Raw genomic sequence first — 23,620 nt, 5'->3', positions numbered from 1 at the left:
CAGGGCTTAGAAACACTGAGCAGATAATCACTTCATAAAGTAATGATTTCAAAGTTCATCAGTTCAGTGCATGGGTACATCTGTCTGTAGCTGCTATCTTGACTTCATGGGTCTTCACTTACTATTTGATTCTGTCGGTTGGCTATCAGTCTTCTAGACTGGAGTAATTGGTTTTAAATGTTGTACGTCATTCCCATTATCATTTTTATATAATAATGAGCATTGTATTCTTAGGGGGAGATGGGAAAGCTTTATAGGAGTTGTAGAATTTGTTTAGTTTAAACTGACTGTCTGAACATGCATTTCTAATATTAGGACCACCTATGTGGTCCTGGCTTGAGCCCATCTACCGCTGCCACATCTCTGTCTGTTTTAGAGCATAGAGTGGCTCTGAAATTCCCTCAGTCTGTACAATACTCTTACCTTTTTGGTGACCCCACGGGTACCATATTTGCTCTGTATTTAAGCTATTGTGAAGCTGGGCAGGAGGAAAGGATAAAAGATAGTTTGCAGGAAGGCGGCCTATCATTTTATCCCCTTATAGTTAGTAGCAGAGAACTCCTTAAAGAATGCTAAAAAAATGTCTAAGATAGGAGGCAAAGGGGGTGCTGGGAGGTAGTTCTCTTTCTCGTAGCATGCCATGATGGGAAGAAGTGGATCAGACACAGGCAGTGGTGGCATCACTCAGGGGAAGTTATAAACTGTACCCTGAGACAGTAGTTCTCAACCTACCTGCAGGTCGTGACTCCTGCAGGCTGCATATCAGATGTTTACATTATGATTTATAATAGTAGCAAAATTACAGCTAGGAAGTAGTAAAGAAATAAGCTTATGGCTGGAGGTCACCACAACGTGAGGAGGAACTGCGTCAGGAAGGTTAAGAGCCACTGTCTTAGGGCCTGGCTCTTATGTGGATGGAGCAGTCAAGCAGATAAAGATCACCTCTGTGGTTTTACATAAAAATAAACCCCTAGTCATGGAAAACGGTTGGCTTTTATGCTATCAATATTTTTACAGCCTACACTGACACATTTCACAGGACAATCAGTCACCTAAAATGTGAGAAACCAAAGGTCTCTGATCTTATGATCTTACATTGAAAGAAATGAAAAACCAGAATTCCAGACTGGATTAACTAATGTGCTTTTCTCCAAGCACCAGTTCTTGTGATGAAAGGGACCATCATGAGTGTGTGGTTTGTAGGACGGTATGGTTGCTAGACACTAATGTCTGGATACAATGAGCATCTCATAAGAGTTTTGTCTTCTTCAGAGGTACTGTGGGGTAAATATATTTTTGTAGCTGTACTGGCACCCTAGGCCTTGGGCTTTGTTGGCAAATTCCCATTACTTAATACTAAAAAATTAAGGTCTGACTTCCACCCGAATGACAGACAGCTAATCTTGTTCCTTGCCTGTAGGGACCACAATTTCCATGGAACTTATTTAAAACCCATAAATTGATCAAACCAGGCTGCACCAAACTCTTAACTAATTTTAAAAAAGGAAAAGAGGAGGGGATTAGGAGCTTTTATTTTTGCATCCAGAAGGTGCCAGGAAGGAACTGATTCATTGTTTACAATCACATTAGTGTGGTCAAACTTCAATTTCATCACCCTCTGCCTCCTTCCTTACCCATCAGGGCCCGAAAACTTTACTGGTGTGGCTTGGTCAACACAAAAGCAGACTACACAGTTCTTACGTTGGATGCTTTTATATGAGTTCTATCACATCCTCACTGCACCAGAGACACTAAAGTCCTGCCTCAGAATCTGTTCTCCCTCCCGGTCGAAATTCAATGATAAAACCAGACACAGCAGGAGACTCCAGTACCCAGCCCTGTACCCTTAGCTCCAGTGACCCTTTGGATTGCTCAGGTTGATGCCCTACTGGGTTAAATGTTATCTCTTTGACAGCTTCTGTGTTACTCAAACCAATGAAAATGTTTACTTTTAATTTTACTTTCCTTCATGGTGACATTAGACTTTTTGAACCTCTTTGTAAGGCATTCTCTTCTAGTGACTTTGGTGTGTGTGGTATTCTCCTTCTTCTCTCACCCTTCCAGCCCCGTCCCAACTCTGTACCCCGTTTTATCCTTTCTATCCAGCATGCTGCCTGTTCTTAAGGTTCAGACCAGGGGCATCTTGTTGTCCAGGTTCTCTTTTTACTTCCCCCTACACCCACAGCTTCAGTTACAGCCACAAACCAACGATTCACAAGTCTGTAGCACTGCTCTAGGCTACTTAGCAGCCGGGGGTCCATTTTGCACACTCCTGCAGAACATGTCCAGACAGCACTCTTGAATCATCCCTTCTCCAAACCCACATTCCTCTCCCTCTCTGTGGACGTGCCTCCCTTGTCTGCACAGTTTCAAAGACCGAGACTCTGGGACTCATCCCCGACACCTCACTCTCTCTCATCTTGCATATCTAATTTATCATTGCCATACTAATTTTTCTTCCTAAACATTCCTCTGATCCGTCTACATCCCCGTACACCCCCTTCCAGTGGGCCTGTCAAAGCTATCACCCTCTGCGTCTCGGGACTCTGCAGCAGCCAGCCCCTCGTCCCCCACTCTCCTTGCTTCTTTTCTCTAATCGCTTCACCAAACTGGAGCTGAAAACGGAGCTTTTATGTGAAGTAAATCCTACATGACTGCTTTGCTTTAAAAGCACCTCAAAAGATACGAAGCAAGGTTCTTCTCACGAGTTGCAGAGCCAAGTGTGGCCTTCTTCGCAGGCTCATCATGGGTGCAACTCTGTTTTGCTTAATGGCCATACTGTGTGCCATCCCAACCCCCGTGTTCTCCCAACTCCCTTCAGTTTTAACCCGTGGTCTTAAAATCTCAAGTATGCTTTTTCTAATACTCCATATGGTCACCGTTCTTTTAATGTACCAGTGACAATTGTGTCTTTAATCTGCATGAGTCTTCGCTCAATGTCTAGTTCCTCAGGCACTGGGCCTGTTTTTCTATTCCATTGTAGTTATTTCAGCGTATTCTTGAGTTTGCCATGTATATTCTAACACATATTAGGTGCTAACGAGCTAATTATTAAATAATTTCCTCTCTTCTGAGTTTGTTTTTTTCTCTTTTCTGGACTGTTTTTAGTAAAATGTCCATACTTACTCAGGCCTTGTAATTGGGAGGTATCCCTCCTCCTTTGTGTATATGTAGTTTTGTCCTTGAATGTAGAGAAATAGATGCCAGACTTGGTTCCCATTCTGTTTTGTATCACATGGAATCTCTTCCACATGGAGGGTGCAGCAACTTCAAAGGGCGCCGTTGTGCACATGGCAAAGATACACAGGGGGAAAACGTGAAAGAAAGTGGGCCCTGATTTCCATCACGGTTAATATGCCAGATATCAGGGAGATTTAGGTGAGTCAACTCTGAAAAAAAAATCTTCAAACCAGTGAAAAAGGGAAGAAATTCTCCAGCAGTGACGCTATGAACTGAGGTAGCACAGAAGTTGAAGGAGCCCCAGAAGTGTGGAATTTACCCCCATGGCCTGAGAAACTCAGCAGGAATATCTGCTGCCTCTGTGGGACAGTGAACGGAGGGATGGAGGCACCGGAGCAGTGTGTGTATGGGGGGGGGGGAATGGAGGCACCCGAGCAGTTGTCCTAGGAGACTGGGGCAGACCAGAAAACAAAGTGGAAGGGCTGTGTCCCTCACCCGATGAGTTTATCCTGTGAAACAATGACTTGGGACTCTGTTTGACAGTGAGCTTTATTTATCAGTGTGCAATGGAAATTTATAGCAGGGCGGCGAAGCAGCGGTCAGGTTTTACAGGGAAGACACCATGGGTTGTCATTTTGGCAGCTGGAGATGTTCAGCTAAAAAGGAGAGTTGGTGTGGACGTTCACGGTTAGCTCCTTACTTCCAGCGGGTTGTGTTTGCACTGCAAATGTGTTTTCAGTTGATCCTGTTAGGTCTGTATCTAACATAGGCGAGCTGCTTTCATCCTGGGGATTTCCCAGTGGCTACCCCGACACCATTTCCTTTTATGTTGTGTGGTTGAGTTTATTTCCACCGTCCGGTTATTTTTAACCTACATCAGTTTTTCAACACCCTTTGTTCATTGTATATTAAAAAGAACTTCAAGAGTAGGCCTGTCCTAATGAAGCAATAGCAGATGTCAGCTTAAGTTTTTAATATCATTCTTATTATTAGAAACCAGAGGGGCAATATAGGGAAACTGAGGAATAAAGAAATACAACTTTATATCTTACTACCAATTTAGACTACAATGCAGTATAATAATGGAAATAAATGCATACACACTGCCCATATTGCTAGTAGGTAGTGATCTAAACCCTTGTCATATATTAATTCATATGAGTCTCACAACAGCCTTATGCTACAGCTATTATTATTCTAGATTGCATTCAAAGCAAACACAGGTTAAGTAAGACCAATGTCACCCAGGTAGTAATGATTGGAAATAGATGTTTTCCCAGACAGTTCTCTGCACTTTCAATGATGTCTAATTGTTTCTAGTTCTCGTTAGAATCCATACTGTAGCCAACTCCCTCATCTGGGCTGTGGGTTGAGGAATGGTCTCTGCGGCTCAACTAGCAGGGAAAGTTTCTTTCAGCGACATGCTAAAAATGTGCTTTTCCCAGCGAAGCGAAGTAACACACAGGGCACGGGTCCTGCAAGGGAGGCCTCCTGGTTAGCAGCTGGTTAGTAGCTGGCTAGTAGCATGGGTTTGGCAGTCAGGAAGGAACCAGAACTCAGTCTCTTCCTCTGCCACATAAGGAAAACATTACCTCCCTCAGAAGCTCATTGTGTGGATTAAACGAGGCATCGGAGGACGTGTGGAGCAGTTAGCACAGTTCCTGGCACATGAGCCAATGCTGGCTGTCATTACTGTCCTCGGGTTCCTAGAAACGGGGTTAAAGTTATGCTCTGACTTCCTAGAAAGCCAAAGCCGTGAAGGGACATTCAAATATACAAGTGTCACATAACCACGTCCTTCAGAGTGATGGCAGATGCTTCGGTTTTGAACTCCAGGACATTTCCTCTAATGCTTGATGTTCTATCTTAAGTGGTACACGTTTTGCCTCAGGCTCTCCTTTTCCCTGCCTCTTTGCCTCAATTGTAAGGTTAGTCTATCAGACATTGAAACTTCTTTTTCATGGCAAGTCAGTCACTGTTAGGACTTTTCTGGGCCAGGAGGCCCTGAGGCCCCCTGCACAGTGTCTGTTTTATCTCTAGGTTCCCAGGAAACAGTGCCCTGGTGACTCTTAAGTGAAATATATCTTTGGAACTTTCCTCCCCTATTGGACTTGTCTCTCATACTGGCATTTTCTACAGAGGACAGGGCAAAGGTGAGGAAGAGGATGGTGTGAGCCACACTTCCCTGTTCATCTTCTCGATTTGCCAGTGTGAGCAGTCACTGTACTCTTGCGGGGAGAGCAGGGGAGGAGATAGTTCTTCTACCCCGCAATCCTTAGTGGTCTTCCTCCGACTGCTCCTACCTTCTGCTTCATTGGCTTTCACCACTCCTTTTGAGGGAAGAGGCCAAGAGTCGGCTAGTCTCAACACCCCTCTTCTGCTGCGGGAGGACCTTCCGCTCCTTTAGCCAATAGCGGCTGAAGTACGAGCCCACTGTGCTGCGGGAGCACCTTTCAGCCAATAGCTACTGAAATACCAGCCTACTGGGGCGTGGTCTAGTTATCTTTAAAAAGAGCGGGAGCCGGGCGGTGGTGGCGCACGCCTTTAATCCCAGCACTCGGGAGGCAGAGGCAGGTGGATCTCTGTGAGTTCGAGACCAGCCTGGTCTACAAGAGCTAGTTCCAGGACAGGCTCCAAAGCCACAGAGAAACCCTGTCTCGAAAAAACCAAAAAAAAAAAAAAAAAAAAAAAAGAGCGGGAAGCCTCGGCTCGCTCTCTTGGTTCCGGCTCCTGCTCCAGAGACTAGGCTCCTTTCCTGACGGTTGGTGTTTTGTAAGTTTTACCCCCCAAAATAAATACCCCTTTAAATCCTAACTGGTGTGAGATTGCTTCGCGCATTACTCTTCCAAAGCTAAGCATGACTCCCGTGGGCATTCTCCTGACACTACTAGTGCACTAAAGACTCGGGAGTAATTCAAGATAGTGCTCTGGTAAAATCACTCCGAGGCTGGTCTGTGCTCAAGGTTGGATGTTTATTCCTTTCTCTATATCTTGTTTCAAATCATATTCAACCAGTTTCTTTTCACGACCTGCCAGAGATGCGGCAGTGCTCAAGTGGCGCCATCGATGTGTTCAAGACGTTACGTATCAGCGGGAAAATGTCAACCCAATAGACAGGGCCAGGATGTGACTATAAGGTCCCTCCTACTATGACATTTTCCAGAATTACAGCCAAAAGATTATATTCCAAAAAGGAGTTTAGCCAAGCCCAAGTGCTTGGAGAACAATGGATTAAAGTCCTCTGTCAAATTTCGACTCCCCAGGCAGCCCCAGCCAAGGGCGCTCTCTGGTCCAGGTGGCCTCTCTTCAGCAGCTCTACACTGAATGGGTCTCCACTGGCATTTGAAATTAAAATGTCCTCCTGCTCCTTATTAAGTTATTCAGCTTTCCATTGCTATAACGAAATGCCCAAGGCACTAAGGTATCACAAGAGAAAGGTTAATTGGCTCATGATTTTGTTGATTCTATTCCACGACCAAGTAGCCTCACAGCGTTGGGCTTCTGGTGACAACAACTTACTATAGTGGAACAAACTACCATTAAGAATGGCTGACCGAAAAAAGAAAGAAAAGCTAGGTGGTGGTGGTTCACACCTTTAATCGTGGGGCAGAGGCAGGTGGATCTCTGTGAGTTTAAGATCAGACTGCTCTACAGAGTGAGTTCCAGGACAGCCAGGGCTTCCCAGAGAAAACTTGTCTAAAATAAACAAAAGAATGACTGATCTAACCCTCCTAACCAGGCCTGGCCTTAATAGACAGGGCTCGACCCTATCAAGTATTCTATGCACCCATGCCTCTCAGATATTCAGTATCAACACAGAGTGAAAACAGCTTCACATCTAGCGGCCCATGTGTCTATACACAGGAAACCCCTTTTCTCAGTTATCAAACCCTTGCCTAAGGTACATCTGCTGAAAATGTCTCTTCAGGTCAGATTTGGGACAGGCTGTTCTGAGGACACCTGTCCATGCAGCTAGAGCTTCTTCCAAATCGATAGGGTGACTGGCTTTACCTACAACTTGGCTAGTTCCATGCAGCCTCCAGCGTCTGGCCAGGTAGGCCCTCCTGAAGAATGTGGCCTGTTCTTCTAAGCAGGTACTCATCTGTGGGGAAAGACTGGGTAGGAGCTTTTAGAATCCTGTAAGGCCAAGCTATCAAACACCCAGTGCCCTGCAACCACTTTGCAAACTGCATCAGTAAAAGCCAGCTGCATAGCTGGAAAAAGGAAAAGAGAAAGCTCACACGGTCTTCCATAAGCAAGGCCAAGGTCAAAACTCCTTGCTCACAAATAAAATCCAAGGCCTTGACTGTGCGGGAACTCATCCATGTGTACTGTTTTCCCCCTGAGATGTTATTCCTTTTATCATCTAGTGTGCTGGCCAGAGGTTTGGCTCTGAATTTAGGTCCCAACACGGAGAGTTTGCCCACCCTGGCGTTGCCTGCTTTTCATACAGAGGACTCCATAGGGTAGACTTCCATGAGGAGCAGGGGTGAAGCTGGTCCAGTCTCTTGACTGCTGATCTTGTGGTTGCTTTCAAAGTTTCTACATTTATTAAAAACAGCTTGGGTGTTACTTGTAGTAATAAATAAAAAGGGGGGGTTGTCCCTAGCCAAACAATTGAGAACATGCCCTTTCTACTCTCAAGGCCCCTTGGAGCCTTGTAATTATGGGGCCTGCTTGTCCTTGTTTCCTCACGTCAGGATCTGATGCTCAGGCATCGAGAGGCTTTCGAGGCTATTGTGCTGAATGATGAGAGGTCCTTTGTACAACCTCAAATGTGGATACAAAATGAATATCTTCCATTTTATCTATTTTCTACATAAGGATGCTAGAGCTAGTCCAGTTTCCTTTGCGTTCTATTCAACTTTTATTTATTTTTTCCTTTCTCCCTTAGTTTTCTTTCCTTCTTTTTTTATCACCTCTTTGTACTCATACCCCTTTATGTCCCGACCTTTTCTGCTGTTTTTATTATCTGAAGCAGGATCTCCTTCACCCCATGGCCCAAGCTGACTTTGAACCTGTGGCTATCTTGCTTCAGCCCCCTGAGTAATGGATTGATGAAGATGAATCACCATGCCTGTGTTCTCTCCGTTTCAACAGGGTCCTTTCCTGTGTCTGTCCACCTTGATTTCAGGCATCACCTTCAGTTCCCTAGTGAAAAACGACGTAGGAAATAATTTCCTAAATTCCCATTTTATGACAATTACCGTCTATTTGCAGCTAATGTGTTTTCTTCCCTAAACAAAGAACAAACTATCCTGAACTTCTCTGAAGTGCTGTCAGTGTTCAGTGCTGAGGACAGTGCCACAGATTCCTCCCAGGAGTGACAAGGGGCATGTGTACCTGCAAGCTGGTTGGGATGCAAATGACTGTAGTGTCGTAGGGATAGTTCTGAATCCATCTTTCTTATTTTTGTGTCAAGCCTTTACAGCGTGTATGTGTTTGTGTGTGTATGCATGTGTGTATGTGTGTTTATGCATGTGTGTATGTGTTTATGTATGTCTGTATATGTATGTTTATATATGCATGTGTGTATATGCATGTGTGTATATGTATGTGTGTATCTTTGTGTGTATATGCATGTGTGTATGTATGTATGTATATGTAAGTGTGTATGTGTATATGTATGTGTGTGCATGTATGTGTACGTATGTATATGTGTGTATTGTGTGTGTATGTATGTGTGTATATGTATGTATGTATTATGTATGTGTGCTGCTAGGAATTGAACCCAGGGTGACCTACATGTGCAGGGCACATGCTCTACCACTCTCGTTTTCACTGCTCTTAGTAACTCACGGTTTCCAAGGAGCTCCATTGACTATATCCACCAGACTAAACACTGTTAGGTAAACAGTGTTCCAGCCATAACATTGAATGTGTCTGGAAACCGTGGTGCATGCTTGAGTGATGAATCCCATGGTGCCGGCAGCAGCAGGCACTTTACAGCCCATCATCTTACAGTGCTGAGATTTGTTCCTGCCTCCTACATCAGTGGTTCTCACCTTCGCTCATGTTGCAACCCCTTAATATGGTTCCTCGTGCTGTGCTGACCCCCAAACACAAAATTATTTTCCTTGCTACTTCATAACTGTAATTCTGCTACAGTTATGAATTGTAAGGTAAATGTTTTTGAAGATAGAGGTTTGCCAAAGAGGTCACGACCCACAGGTTGAGAACCACTGTGCTAGTCAGCTCATTGGATTCTCTAGGACTTTTCTTTATCTCCTCATTTTCTATGAGTCTGTTGGTTCCCCCACCCCCATTCCGGGTCTGATTTCCCTGCCAGAGCTGTTTTGTGTGGGGATTGATAACCCGAATTACACACTCTTGTCCCAAACTTTGAATGTGCTTAGATCTTTTGGGTATAGAAGTTCCGAACTCTGGATGCAGGCCTAGCGTCTCACCTTCTGTGTTAGGAATGCACAGAGCCTCTGGGACATGGCAGTGCTGACTGTGTCTCTGAAGATCTGTTTCTTTACGCCCAACTCCCACCGTGCTCTTTCTGAACTACTCTGTAGCTGAGTGTCCCAGAGCTGCTCTGCCTCCTGAGACACACACACACACCTACCTCCCCCCCTCACCGTCCTCACTCACCTTGACTCTTCTTTAATGGAGGAAAAGATCAAATACGACTTTCCTGGACTTTCTCTGTTTCCTGTTGAAGAACCCACATGAGCCTTTAGTATCCAGCCCTCTCTTTCCCTCACCCTTGCTGGAGGCTCACAAACTCAGGCATCGCAACTCAAGGCCAGCCCCTCCCCCAGCTCTCCATCCCCCCCCCCCCAACTTCCTCGTTTTTTATATCTGTCTAGCACTACCAACCCCTTTTCTCTGCTTGCCTACGTGGAAAGCAGGAAAACATGCTCCCCTCCATCCCCTCGACTCCATGCCCTATGCTGGTGTGAACTCTGGGAAGATCTCATTTCAGCCTCTTTGTTCATTTCTACTTTTGCTTCTTTTCATCTCAGTGAGCCATCCTCATCCCCCACGGCGCTGAAATGGGCAGAGCTAAAGTCAGTTCAAGATTCCGCTTTCTTTGACATCTGTGACCTTCTGGCCTGTATTTCTAATTTTGTTTTAGTCCTTTATGGCCACCTTTTAAACACTGGTGCTCCCACGGATTCCACCCCAGCCACTGCTGTTAACTGTTGCCTGTGTGTAAAGTGAGGACTTTCTAGTCTGTAGGTTCAGCTTTAGCTCCTCCCCTTTTCTCCATAAGATCATCCTATATGTGTCTTCTACAAGTACCTCAAATTCAACATGACCTTGAATGAATTCACCAACACCCCACTTTCTAAAATTTGGTCCCCTTTCTCTGTTCTTTTTGAATTTTACAATGGTTGGCTCTGAAAGACGGTGGAGGCAAGCATCGCGAAACCTTTCTAAAACACCATAAACAAATTCCTATCTGTTCTAGTAGCCACGATAAACTATAAAACAAAACAGATGAGTTAATTGGAAATAGAGTTTATGTAACCTAATTCATGTAGTGTCATTTATTTATAAGTATTTAAATGCTAACCAGGTATTTTCAATTCTTTTTGGAATTTAGAGTGCATTTTGCTATCACGTGCCTCAATTCAAACTAAGCACCGGAACTGGAATCTTGTCTGTGGCTAGTGATTATTGGCTGCTCATCAACAACCTCACAGATTCTCCTTCATCCAGCCACAAGTCCGCAAGTCCTGTTCATTTTACTCCCTAGATATTTCTCCAGCAGACTAAGTTCTTTTCCTTTTCACATCCTGACTTTAATTTTCACACTAGTTATTTCTCACTTGTATCATTGCAGTAGCTTATAAAACCACTGTGATAGTCCTTGTGGGACAGGCCTTTCACCAGACTGTAGGACCGGGGCAGGAAGCTCACAATCGCAAGGGCTAACTTGTCTGCAGAGTGAGTTCAAGGCTAGCTTGGCAGGTTAGTGGGACTTGTTTCAAAATAAAAACTAAGAACAAGGCTAAGACTATGGGTTATTAGTGTAGTTCTTTCTTAGCTTGTAAAAGGCCTTTAGAAAATGAATAAATAAGCGAATAAACCAAACGTGCTCTCTCTATTCAAGGGAGCATGCTGGATCCATTGGAATGTTCGATAGAGTGGAGCATCTACTTATACATATCTAGGAGAGAAGAAAACAGCTCATATTTATTAACATTTGTTACACACATTGAAGTCAACTTCCTTGAATTTGGTATCCAAGAGGTAGCAGTAAAGCTATCAGTATTAGGTTGTTGATATATATCTCACACAAAGTGTTTGAGACAGTTAAAAATGTTTCTCATTGCTACATCACAGTCTCAAATTTATTTTTAAGTACTTTTGATACAGTTGGTGAATACAATAGACATTTACTTAATTATTTTAAAAATTCAGACCAGAGAACAAATTAAATTACAGGCATTAGTTTTCTCCTTATACCAGTCGTCTGGAAGCAAGTGCCTTTACCCACTGGGCCATCTGGCCAGTTTAAGAATTTAAGACTAAGTATACTTATATCATATATATATATATATATATATATATATATATATATATATATATAATTTATTTCTTATATTTCCAGAAAAGTGAGATAGTAAAATCTAGCATCCCACTTCAGTTTCAGCCGACCTCTTTTCCCAGTCTTCAGTTTTTCTTTTTAAAAGAATTTCAGAGAGAGAGAGAGAGAGAGAGAGAGAGAGAGAGAGAGAGAGAGAGAATATGCACATGAGAGCCCTGCCATACATTAATCTTTTCTTTTTTTTTTTGGTCTTCTACAGAATACAAATGACACTGTGTCATTGTACTATGGCCTAAAATTCATCAAAGTATTTCAATTTATTCAGTATCTTTGGATATAGAACTCTCCCAGGTCTACAACAACAAATTACTACTTTACCTACTTACACAGCAGGCTGTCTGCAACTGCTGGGCCATAAATTTCCTTCCATGAATGCTTTTTTCTTTAAAGATTTTTTTAAAGTTTAAAATGAACATGGTACAATGATTCCATTGTGTCTTTAGGGATCTTATAATTCGGCAGGAAAAGTAGCTCCAGAAATGTGTACTTTTTAAAAAAATCATATAGTAAAAGATGCTTACCAACAAAAGGAGTTTGAGGAAGGTGTGATAGACTTACCCAGAGAAGAAGGTGCTGAATTAGGACCTGGAAGGTGGTTTGGAAATGAGGTCACCTAGTTTGTCAGATTTTTAAATCTGTTTTCCTGAAACCTGGCCATGTTCTTTTGCTCTAAGGAAGACAGAGTTTTAATTTTATGTGCTGTATGGGTACATTCCATAGCCTTCAAACTGCAGTATGAAGAAGGATCCCCTGGGTAATATAGTAAAATATAGGTCCCTGGACTCAGTGTGCATGTGTTCTGATTTACTCAGAGAATTCCTAGCTTAGGACTTGGTGCGTTTTAGAAAGCACTTGAATGACTCCCTTGTATCTGGTAGGAATTGTTCTTGGAGGTACATTGCCATCTTCTTTCTATAAGAAAGTGTAAGAAGGTGTTAAAAAACGACCTTGGTCTGGGCCCAGGAGGGATGCTCTTTGTAAACTCAGCAAGGCCTTGAGGAAGGAGAATGGACAGTGGGGATGCTGAAAAGGAATCGTGGATTGCCTGGGCTGTAAACATGGAGAGAATTTTGAAAAAGCAGCAGTGAGAGCTTTGGTGTATTTCATGATTTTCTTATGGCCTTTCTTAAACTTCGACAGAAAATTTGATAGAAATATAGAATCTAATTATTAGAGCATTTTCATCTACCTTCAGAAACCAGTAGTCATTCAACAAGAAAGTAAAAAATATTTATAATGTCTAGGACAGTGAATGTTTTTGAAATAGGATAAATTTTAAACTCTAGGAAAATGTAGAACCCCTTACAGAACTGCACTTCCGGTTCTGAGATAATAAAGCATAGAGAATATGGGAAACTATTCCATGTGTGGAATACGTTAACTTTATAACCACTGTGAGGAAAAATGCATTTTTTTTCCTTAAATGCCACTTTTAAGTTCTGTCAAACTTGTCACCCGGTTGTTAATATTTTAGAATTTGAAAACCACTGAGTGATTTTTCTGAGATGCTGCATATTTTACTCTATGGTAAATAGCAACCAGAAGGGGGTGGATAAATCAAGGCCATTCACAGGCCCCACACTAAAATGCTCATGATTTCAGCTTTCTTCCTCGGTCAGATCTGATTGTGTTGCTGGAGTTTCTGGGTTTTTCTGCCATTTGCTGATGAGTGTCTGCCCCAAGTTTTAATGAGCTTTAAACCAGGCAGACAAATAGGCCTGTAGCCTGGAAAGAGAGATGGAGCGGTAGGCATGGGAAATCTATCCAATCAATCAGCAAAATATGTTTTAATTGTAGCGGCACTGCCATAAATAGGCCGGCACAGCCAGGCAGGCTGCTTCAGTCTTGTCTGCTTCAGTCTACTGTGTTCTGCCATCTGTATGAGCCCGAGATTTTTGTTTTGGTCACCAATGGACAAGACCTCCCACTGGCCACCTAAATTTTGGAAGATGTACTTTCTTCAATAGCTCAGGGGAGGCTGAGTGTGGGGGTGGACAAGGCTGTTCTTATGCAATTTATATCGTTTAGTTCGCCTGAGACTCGTGCTCTCCATTTGCTTCCTCTCAATGGTTCTGCTGATGTCTGCTTTCTTGCAGGTGATTCGCAAGGGCTGGCTGACTGTCAGCAACATCGGCATCATGAAAGGAGGCTCGAAGGGCTACTGGTTCGTCCTCACTGCGGAAAGCCTGTGCTGGTACAAAGACGATGAGGTAAGCCGCAGAGAGCGACAGTTCCCTTAAATGTTTCTAATGTGAAATTGACTGAGGCTATTGCCATGCACAGCTCCGGACACTGGTACCTCTTTTGCAGTGAGATCTGTCTATGAATGTTTTAAAGAAGCCCCGCTTTTCTTTCTTTTTCAAATTACGGATCTTTAGTTTTACAATGTTCCCATTGAACTTCCTTTCCTGGTTATTTCTTTCATATAGTCCATTTTTGCTGGCCTGGAGAAGTGAATTTATGGGCCAAGGAGTGGAAACTTCCTTCCTTAGGTTAATATCAAGACATTGGTGTAGCCAAAGCACTGTTCATTGAATAACGTGTTGAAAAGACATAAGGCCACAGAGGTGAAATGAATGAGGCGCTACCGTGGGTAAGGCAGCGCGGGGCTGCTGTGGCCTCCACCTCCAGTGAAAGGCGTGGGCAGCAGTGAGACTGCTGGGCTTCATGTTAGTACCAGAACATTCTACACATGTTCTTCTTTGAGAATTGGATATCTCTAGAAAAGCATAAATGAGAAGAACTGTGGTGTTCTGGCTCATGTTCGATGTTCATAGTGTCATCCCGTGACTTCCTGCTCATTGTATAATTTGACAGCTGTAAAAGCACAAAGATGTCACCTTAGGCTTATAGAGCCATAAATTCTTAGAGCTAGATTCGGGAGGACACGGATTGAAATTGAACTGTGTTTTGGAGATTGTAATAGCTCTGACCAGTGGCATCATTGGTATTGTAACATAGTACACAAATGTTACATAAGAGTGCTCTTTGGTAGCTGGACCATGAACAGGTGTGATCATCCCTATCCTACTGGCTACAAAAGACAGGTGTGTCAGAGTTCAAAGCCCCTCCTTCTTTAGCCTGATGTCTTTTGAAAACATTAAAGATGCCTTTGTCATCTCTTGAAAGAAAAGGTTCATGGTTCAGGGTTCTTTCTATTTCCCTGTGTCTTCTGTGTAACAGTGTGTTGCAAAATTTTGGATGATGGCTTGATTCCCATGAAAGATTCTGTGATATGGAAACTCAAATTCTACAGAAATGTCAGAATGAATTTGTTATTCAAAGCATTGTTTTCAAATCCTCATGTCACCACCTCCAGTAAAAAGTGATGTTGGTATTTTGGGCGTTTGAATAAGAATGACCCCCCCATAGGCTCATCTATTTGAATGCTTGGTCAACCAGGGAGTTACACTATTTGAAAGGATTAGAAGAACTGAGAGGTGTGGCCTTGTTGAAGGAAGTGTGTCACTGGGGATGAGCTTTGAGGTTTCAGAAGCCTATGCCAGGCTCAGCCTCAGATTTTCTCCTCAGCTACTGCTTCAGTGTCTGCCTGCATGCCGCCACGTTCTCTTTCATGACGATAATGGGCTACACCTCTGAAACTGCGTGAACCCCCAATTAAATGCTTTCTTTGTAAGAGTTGATTTAGCCACGGTGTCCCTTTACCACAATAGATCACTGACTAAGCAAGGTATTTTGAGAATCTGAGGATTAGCAATACTGTTTCTCCTGTGCCTGGTGACGTGTGCCTGTCATTCTGTGGGACACTCTAGTTTAAAGATCATGGCATAAGCTCCAAGATTCTCCCCTGTATGCAAAAGAGTAAATAATTATCTACTTTGCGACTTAGTTACACTGTAGACACATTTCCCCTTGAATATCTGGATATTCATTTTCATACTTTTACATTCATTATCAGTCTTGGGACCTTTCCCAGTAACACAGGAGGAAGCAGAGGTTTTCCCTTAGGAGTTGTAATAATGGCAGCCAGTGTTTGCTGCATGTTATTTGACTGACCCATGTTAGAACTTGGGGGAAGGTATTCTTATTATTGCTATTTGGAGATGGGAACACTAAAACTAGCAAATACCATCTCCATCACTAATGTAGGTCACTGTTTTGGAAAGTCATTTCAACATGGTTTGGTTTATCTTATAAAGGCCACATCATGTCCATCAGGATAACCAGCTTCCAAAGGTCACACAGAGAATTGGTAGCAAGGTAGAAATTAGAACCCAGTCTACTAGGCTCTGGAAGTTCCAAAGTTCATGGTTGTCCAAGTCCATCTTGCCTTACAAAGAATTCACTGGGATAATTTCCAGGAGACTCAGAGTTGACCTTTTTCTGGGTGTGGCTGCCATGCGTCCCTGAGAGATCTAGGGAGTCTTTGCTCTTGAGGTGTAGCTGTAGGGCTGGCTCTCTGGCCTCCTATGTCACCCCTGGAAGGGTGGTGAGGCATTTGATGCTCTGGGTTAACAAGAAGAAAACTTGAGAGCCCAGAGAGTCACATTATTGGACTTGATATCTTCTCCTTTAAAGATGCAAGACACCTACAAAAACCACTGCAGCTGGTGCTCTCTCCAAACTGCTTGATTCCCACACATAGGAAACAAACATGTTTATTTCAATATTGCCTGTGTCCAGTGGCCAGTTTACTAAAGGTGCATGTACAGGGATTGAGGTAGGGAAGAATGTAAATGATCCTTCAAATAAAGCATCCCTTTTCTCCTTTTAGAGCCTACCAAGAAAAGAGAAAAAGACAGACAAGGTTGCTGCTATATATAACCAACAACCAAGCAGTAATGTCAAGCACTCAGGGCTCTAGAGAGAATGAAACAGGGGAAGGGTGAAGAAGATGACAGAGACCAGCCTTTAGAAAAAGAAAACCATCACAGTGGAGTAGAGACAGGAGTGGTGAGCTGTGCAGAAGAATTAGTCGAACAGTAAGTAATCCAGCAGAGGGCATGATAAATGCAAATGTCTCAGAGCTGGAAAACGCCAGAGAGCTTGTGGCCAGAATGTAGGTATAGCGAGGGACAAAGATGCCAGGGGCTCGGGGCATTTGGATTTTATTCCAAGGATGACTGAACACCTCTAAAGCACTCTGACAGGATACGATACGATTAGGTTTTTGGTTTAGGATCTCTGTGAGGCTGTGTGTGATAGTCATGGAATTCTCAAAAGGTAGAGGTGGGTGGCAAGAATAGAAGGAGACCCACTAGGAAGCCATAGCAGGCCAAGGCTGGAGATGACGACTTACGTGGGTAGTGGCTACAGGTAAGGGGCACGGCTAGTTCAAATGGAGAGGGCTGCACAAAGCCATCTACTTCCCTATTCATTTGGATTATTTCATGTCATGACATCAGGTGTTTGGGATCTGGGTTTCCTTAGTGAAGAATGGCAAGGCTCAGGTAACAAAGGGGACCTCACATCCTGCTTGTTCAGTGAAACTCTCCATACTGTCTCCCCTCTAACCTGTGGGTTCTCTTATGTCTTAACCAGGAATTAGAAATGATGTTATCAGACTGGGGTCTTTCCAAACTGGTGTGGCAAGACCATGAAAATCAAAGTGATGGTTTTAATTTATAGCTAGCATGATTGTAGTTTTGTTCTCGACAGTTTCCCTGTTTCCTCCCGACTCAGAAAAGATACACACTCCATGTTCTTAAGTTTCACTGGATGCATGAACCCCACCCCAAGAATCCATTAAGAGCTTTTAAGCCTGTGATCTACCAGTACGACACAGCAATGGTGCACACATGGTATGCACATGCCACTGATGGAAAGGTTCCTGCCTGTGTTCCAGGTAACAGGCTACTACATTATCTTCATGGGCTTATTCCAATGTAGTGAGACAGTTGGCTTATCCACTTAGCTATATCTTACTCTCTGACACTACCCCCAGACTAGAGCTCTGCACTGTGGAAGGACATTGTCCATCTTTCAGAATTCGACAGTTTCTAAGTCATTCCTAGAGGATTTCCTCAGGTCTTGAACTTCTAGGTGATGGAGCAGAACCCCAGACCTGAAATTTCCCATGTGAATGGCCATGCACACATTTTTATGGTCTGTCTTCCCTGTGGTCCCACTGCCAGTGTATGCATGGCATACAGGATTAGTGGCAGCTACTTATTAGGGTGAGGTCAGAGCTCAGACATGAAGATTTGTGACCTGAGATAATTACCACATAGTTCTTTGACTTCTATTAAAATAATAACATAAGGTTGGTTATACCACTTATCTTTGCTGAGTACTTCCAGGAGAAATACAGCAATTTCAGTGATGTCATGTAGAATACTGTGTGCCCCTCTCTGCAGCAGTATTTACCAGTGGACACCCCTTTTGGTGTGCCTTTGGTAGCTTTCCTCTTTTGGTCCATCTCTCAAACAGCACACTAGCTTCTGTCTTTCTTTTTATCTTCTTATTTTTCCCTTTAGTGGTATCAATCTAGAATATCCCATTTGAAATTCTTTATATGTATTATGAGCATATATACTCTATACTATGTACCTGTATAACACTAGTCCAACCAAAATGGTCAGAATGTTCGACAAAACCAAATGCCAAGTGGTTTTCAGAGAAGACTCTCCCATGTTGGTAGTGGTAATGGTAACTAGCCCTCCATCACATGTTAGTAGTGGTAATGGTAACTAGCCCTCCATCCCATATTAGTAGTGGTAATGGTAACTAACCCACCATGCCATGTTAGTAGTGGTAATGGTAGCTAGCCCTCCATCACATGGTAGTAGTGGTAATGGTAACTAGAACTTCAGTCTTCATTATACCTGCCACACATCAGGCCTGCTCCTCTCTCTGGAGTTTTCTGGTGTTCATTACCATCATTGTGGGTACCATTGTGGGGAACTTGCAGTGTCCTAGGCATTGAGTTAAGTGAGTGTTTTATCTCCTTCTCCACATGAGAGACTTAAGAGAACAGGGGACTTAGCTAGCTGTGCTGTCGTGTGTCACACCCTTCTGCACCTGAATGTTTCCCATCAGGTATTTTTGGAAACCTGGTTATATGTGAGGCATGGTTCTGGTCACTCAGGATAAAATAGTTAACAAAGAGTCCATGATGCCTGCTCTTTTGAGGGACAATCTGAATAAAGAAAACATATAAACAAACCACAAAACTTACCCAATGCTGATTAGAGTCTAGAAAAAGTCAAGCCAGTGATGTGTTTGACATAAACAGTGTCTGAGATGAAATGATTACAGGATGTAGGGGCTTTAAGTTGAGTGATTAAAGAAGGTCATGTTAGTGTCCTGGGGCATAGTTGAACCAGAGTGACCGATATAAAAGGAAGAGTAACTCTAGAAATAAAGGACTTCAACTGCCCCAGTAAGAGGCGCCTTTGGAATGTGTGAACTGGAGGTCACATGATCAGACAGTTTAATATGTATGTTATATATAATGAGAGAGAGAGAGAGAGAGAGAGAGAGAGAGAGAGAGAGAGAGAGAGAGAGCACTTTGGTTATCTTGTGAAGAACTAATTGGAAGAGAACAAAACTGGACTGGGAGGGGTTAGAAGTTGTTACCATGACTACATGAGAGGCTACGGTATCCTAGGCTGGTCTGGGATGATGGAAATTGGTAGGCATGATCTGAGACGTATGTTAGAAGATGACAGGGCAACTAGACACTCGAAGACGTTAAGCACTGTGCACACAGGGGCTGCTGTTGATGCTTCCAGCAAGGAAAAGAACAGATAGAATACTGATTAATGAAGGTCTGAGGCAGTGAGTGAATGACCAGCTACAGTGGAATTTCATCATGGGACAGTATTACCAAGGGCCAAAGGGAATTATTAAATTAGAGATTTTTTTTGTTAATTTTCATAATTGGTTAGTGGGTTTCAGTCTCCTGACTATAAGCATGGCTTCCTGGACTTGAGATCATATGAGTAAAAACTGAGAATTTCTCATTACTCATTTTCACAAATAAATTCTTGGGGGAATTTCACGAAGATAAGAGAATGAATCAAAAACTCATTTCCAAAAAATGTCAGTTCTGATAACTTTATAGTAATACTCTAATGGCAAACTTTCTTTGAAAATGTTTTTAGGGTATATTTTGAGAGAAAGGGATAATTTGATTCAAGGAAAAAAATTCATTTTCCTTAATGTCAACAAGAAAGGGGCAAATCTATGTGCATCTGAATGTGTAAGTCTTCCCAGAGTTAAAGTCCTCAAAAAGAATCAACTGCCCCTTCATACGGGGAGGCTGGTTGCCGGTATCACTCTACATCTGTGCTCCGGCATAAAGACTGAAATAGTATTGAAGAGCAGAGCCGGGGGCCACAGCGTTTGCAGCAGAAATGTACTACCCTTGCACGACTGAAGGAAATCCAAATCTGCATTGAGACAGGACATTCTTTGGACTCTTAAGAAATTGCAGGCTTCATTTTTGTGGGCAGAAATGTTTGGATAGCTAGATAAGGAGATTATACAATTCCCTTATAGGGATATTTACTCCGCGTTGCTTTTATTGTGTAGCTCTAATGGAAGACAAATACAACGGAAGATAGGGAGGAAAGTGACAGCTGTGGGCATGGCTGTTCAAAGTCGGGGAACCAAAGGCACAGGGGTCTGCAGCTCTTTGCCTTCTCACTTACTAGATTACTAGATTGTGCAGAGCAGCAGCTGGAGGGGTCCTCTGTGATGGAGCATGTCAGCCTCTGCCCACTGACCACTCTGCACAGTCCTTGTCCAAATCGCTTACTTAGCTCGAATGTGGGTATTTTTATTTTAAACATCCAAATAAATACCAAACACCAATTTATAGAGCTTAAATGTCTTCGACTTCATAGATGTATTTTTCCCATGTATAGAAAGTAACTTACATTTTAACTTACAATATGAGCTTGATTACTTCCAAATTCTGGCATTATCTAAGGATTTATGATTTAGGAAATAAAATAAGTGCTGTTAGTAAACTAAATGGCCAGTGCTATTTCAAATTTATTAAAAATACCTTTTAACTACAAACCCACTCCTACTGTTTGCTATTTGCCAAAGCAAATTCTGGAAAGTCCACATTCCTTATATTACCCTTTTCCCAGGAGAAAAAAACTCGAGTGTGTCCTATTTTATAAATTTAAAATGTACATAAAACAGTCAAGACTTTTGAAAGCAGGTCAGAAATGGTTTTTAGTGTAACTTTGTATTTATGGAAAAATGATTTGAAACATTCTGCAGTGTCTCACTTTGAAAGATCTCTGTTGACCCCAACTTCCTTCGTGTTCTGACTGGGACCCCGTGCCAGCCTGGGTAGGGTGCATTCCTGCCCTGGGAGGGGGAAAGAAAAATTGCTCAGGAGAACTCTTTTAGTGCCTACTGCAGCTTGTCTAATGCCTTTAAAGTTGGGCGGGACTATGCAAATAGCCCCATGGACAGTTTATACTTCCTGTTTATACTTCACATTTGGTAAATTATCATTTAACATTCTATTGGGTGGTCATTAGAGTTTTCTATAAGGCAAAAACCCTGCAAGTTCTTCACGAGTCTTATAGAGGAGAAATAGATGTTTTTTAATACAAGATATTTTCTGTGAGTCTAGATTGTTTACATATAAGACATTTAACTTGGTTCATATTTTCATGTCATAGTTTTGCCTATGACTCATGTTTTTTTTTCTCTCTTAAAGTATGCTGTCAGATTTAGTATTAATTCCATAAAATTCAGAAAATTTGGAAACCATAGGCCCCTTAAGGTTAAGTCTTTCATTTTAAAAATGGACTTCCCCGGGTGAAAAACAGTTTGCTTGAGATGTGTAATTGTTTTAACCATTACAGATTGGTTTGGGGTAGCCTCAGGTTACAATATTAATGCTTGATTAAAATATAAGAAAAAGTTAAATTTTAAATATTGAAAAGTAAAATACGTTTAGTAAATCTGGTCAAAGTAGAACAATTTTCTAAGTTTACCCCTCTCCCTGCATTTTATCCTTAGGTGTATGAAATGTTCATATACAAATCAACCCTGGTCACTTCTCCAGTTCCCATTAGTACACAGGATTTGAGATTTCCTCAGAAGCTAGGATACACCACGCATGCCTATCAACAACTCCCTTGGCCCCTTTGAAAATCTCAACTTCCCTGAAAAATCTCGAGTGTGAAAGTTTTTACATGAATAGAAGCGTAGATCCCAAGCGAACACACCAGCCCTTATAGTTCATCCCTGTGACTGCAGTGCAAACTCTTTCTAAGTTAAACAATAGCACGATGACTACCGTGCGTATCATGGCACCTGGAAATACTGATGGTTTAATATTCTTATCCAAAGAAGAGAAACAGTGGAATATGTGAAAAATCTCTTGGAAATGTTTTAAGATATGTTTTTACAGAGTCCAAACTGGCAGTTTCTTAACTTGAAATATTTGATCCTCCATGCAGAATATATTGTTACTCTTTTTTTATAATCTCTCTCTCTCTCTCTCTCTCTCTCTCTCTCTCTCTCTCTCTCTCTCTCTCTCTCTCTCTCTCTCTCTCTCTCTGTATGTGTGTGTGTCCTGACTTTATCTCTCAACCCCCCGCCCCATTTAAAAGTAACAGCATATAAAGCAATTATTTTTAGATGAGAACCGGCAGAATAATTTATTCTCCGACAAACATCAAGCTGACGTTAACTGGTTTTGTTGAATTGATTTGTATATCAATCTGGGGAGGCAGCAGAGAAGTGCGCAGCAAATGCCGAGGGCGTGGCCGCAGGAAAAGAGGACTATGGAAAACACAGGCGCATTTTCAGAAATGGGTTTTATTATGTTTCATAGGCACCACTCACTTTACTTTGGGTGGGTTTTAATATGAGAATCAAAATTAAAAGGTTACATACGAGTTTTTAAATAAGCCAACAGTTTAAAACCCCAGGCCCCCAGATCCCTCATTGTGGCTGTAGCTCTTGGTGTAGATGCTATGGTGTGAGGGCTGCTCTCTTTCAATGGCTGGTTGTCATTCAGGCTGGGTTGTCATGTGACTGCCTGTCTGTGCCTGCTGTACAGGTGAGCGGATGTTCTGCACAGCAAGTGTAGACAGGCAGACACATGACAACTCTGTCCAGCCAGGCCCTTGGGTCCTTCAGGTTTCCTTTGCTCATGGACAGATACAATCAGCCTGTTTTCCAGATTTGGGTGAATTTGGGGGGTAAGGGGAAAGGAGAAAAACACACAATAAAATTAAACATTAAAACATTATGGAACTAAAAAGCAGTTAGACATTTGATTTTATTCAGAAAGTATACTCATACAATTGATCCCAATGCACTAACAGGGATGATTGTCAAAGACAGAAAACTCACGTGGTTTTAAGGGAAAAAGTTATCAGAAGTTCTGTTTGTTTGTTTTTTAATTTTTTTTAAAAAAATCCAATTCCTATTGTTACTGGCCCTCATGCAATCAGAGCACAAAGTAACTGAACCAGATGTTCGTCCTCTTCACAAGCTCTGCCTGTCTTAGGAGTGCAGTTAGATAGGACTGTGCTTACACCCATTTCTCCTAGCACATAGGTACCGTAAGCTTGTCCATGAAAAAGAACATTGTTGTCTACATGGCAACAGCAGCCACATCCAAATGATTAATGAGCCTAACGTGTCTGGCAACCCAGCCAGCAGGCTTTGGAGATAAATATATGTCTCCAAGCAATAGGAATTTATTTTAAAATTTTATTTTCCTTTCGAGGTAGCCATATGAAAATCAAGCAGGAGACAGTTATGAGCTTGCCTTCCTCTTGATTAACTAGCAGAGCCATGTCATGAATCAAACATAATCTAGAATGTTATTACTCACAGTATATAGAATGTGTTTTTGACATTGTTAAAAAAAAGGAAAGTTCGCCTCATATCCAGAATGAATATGTGAATCAGTGGTGTTAACATAAAATG

General features: G+C 42.3%; 1 protein-coding gene across 5 annotated transcripts in view; it reads left to right on the top strand.

Annotated features, from left to right (window-relative positions):
- Dnm3 (dynamin 3) overlaps positions 1 to 23,620 on the top strand; it is a 471,739-nt gene that overhangs the window by 228,232 nt on the left and 219,887 nt on the right. For all 5 annotated transcript variants that reach the window (XM_075988409.1, XM_075988405.1, XM_075988406.1 and 2 more), the window contains one exon: positions 13,840 to 13,953. In XM_075988409.1, coding sequence (XP_075844524.1) covers positions 13,840 to 13,953 — 114 coding nt within the window. The remainder of the gene's footprint in view (positions 1 to 13,839; positions 13,954 to 23,620) is intronic.

The sequence above is a fragment of the Microtus pennsylvanicus genome, chromosome 10 (genome assembly GCF_037038515.1).
Source record: "Microtus pennsylvanicus isolate mMicPen1 chromosome 10, mMicPen1.hap1, whole genome shotgun sequence".
NCBI classification, from domain to species: domain Eukaryota; kingdom Metazoa; phylum Chordata; class Mammalia; order Rodentia; family Cricetidae; genus Microtus; species Microtus pennsylvanicus.
This window is presented reverse-complemented; position numbering and strand designations above follow the sequence as displayed.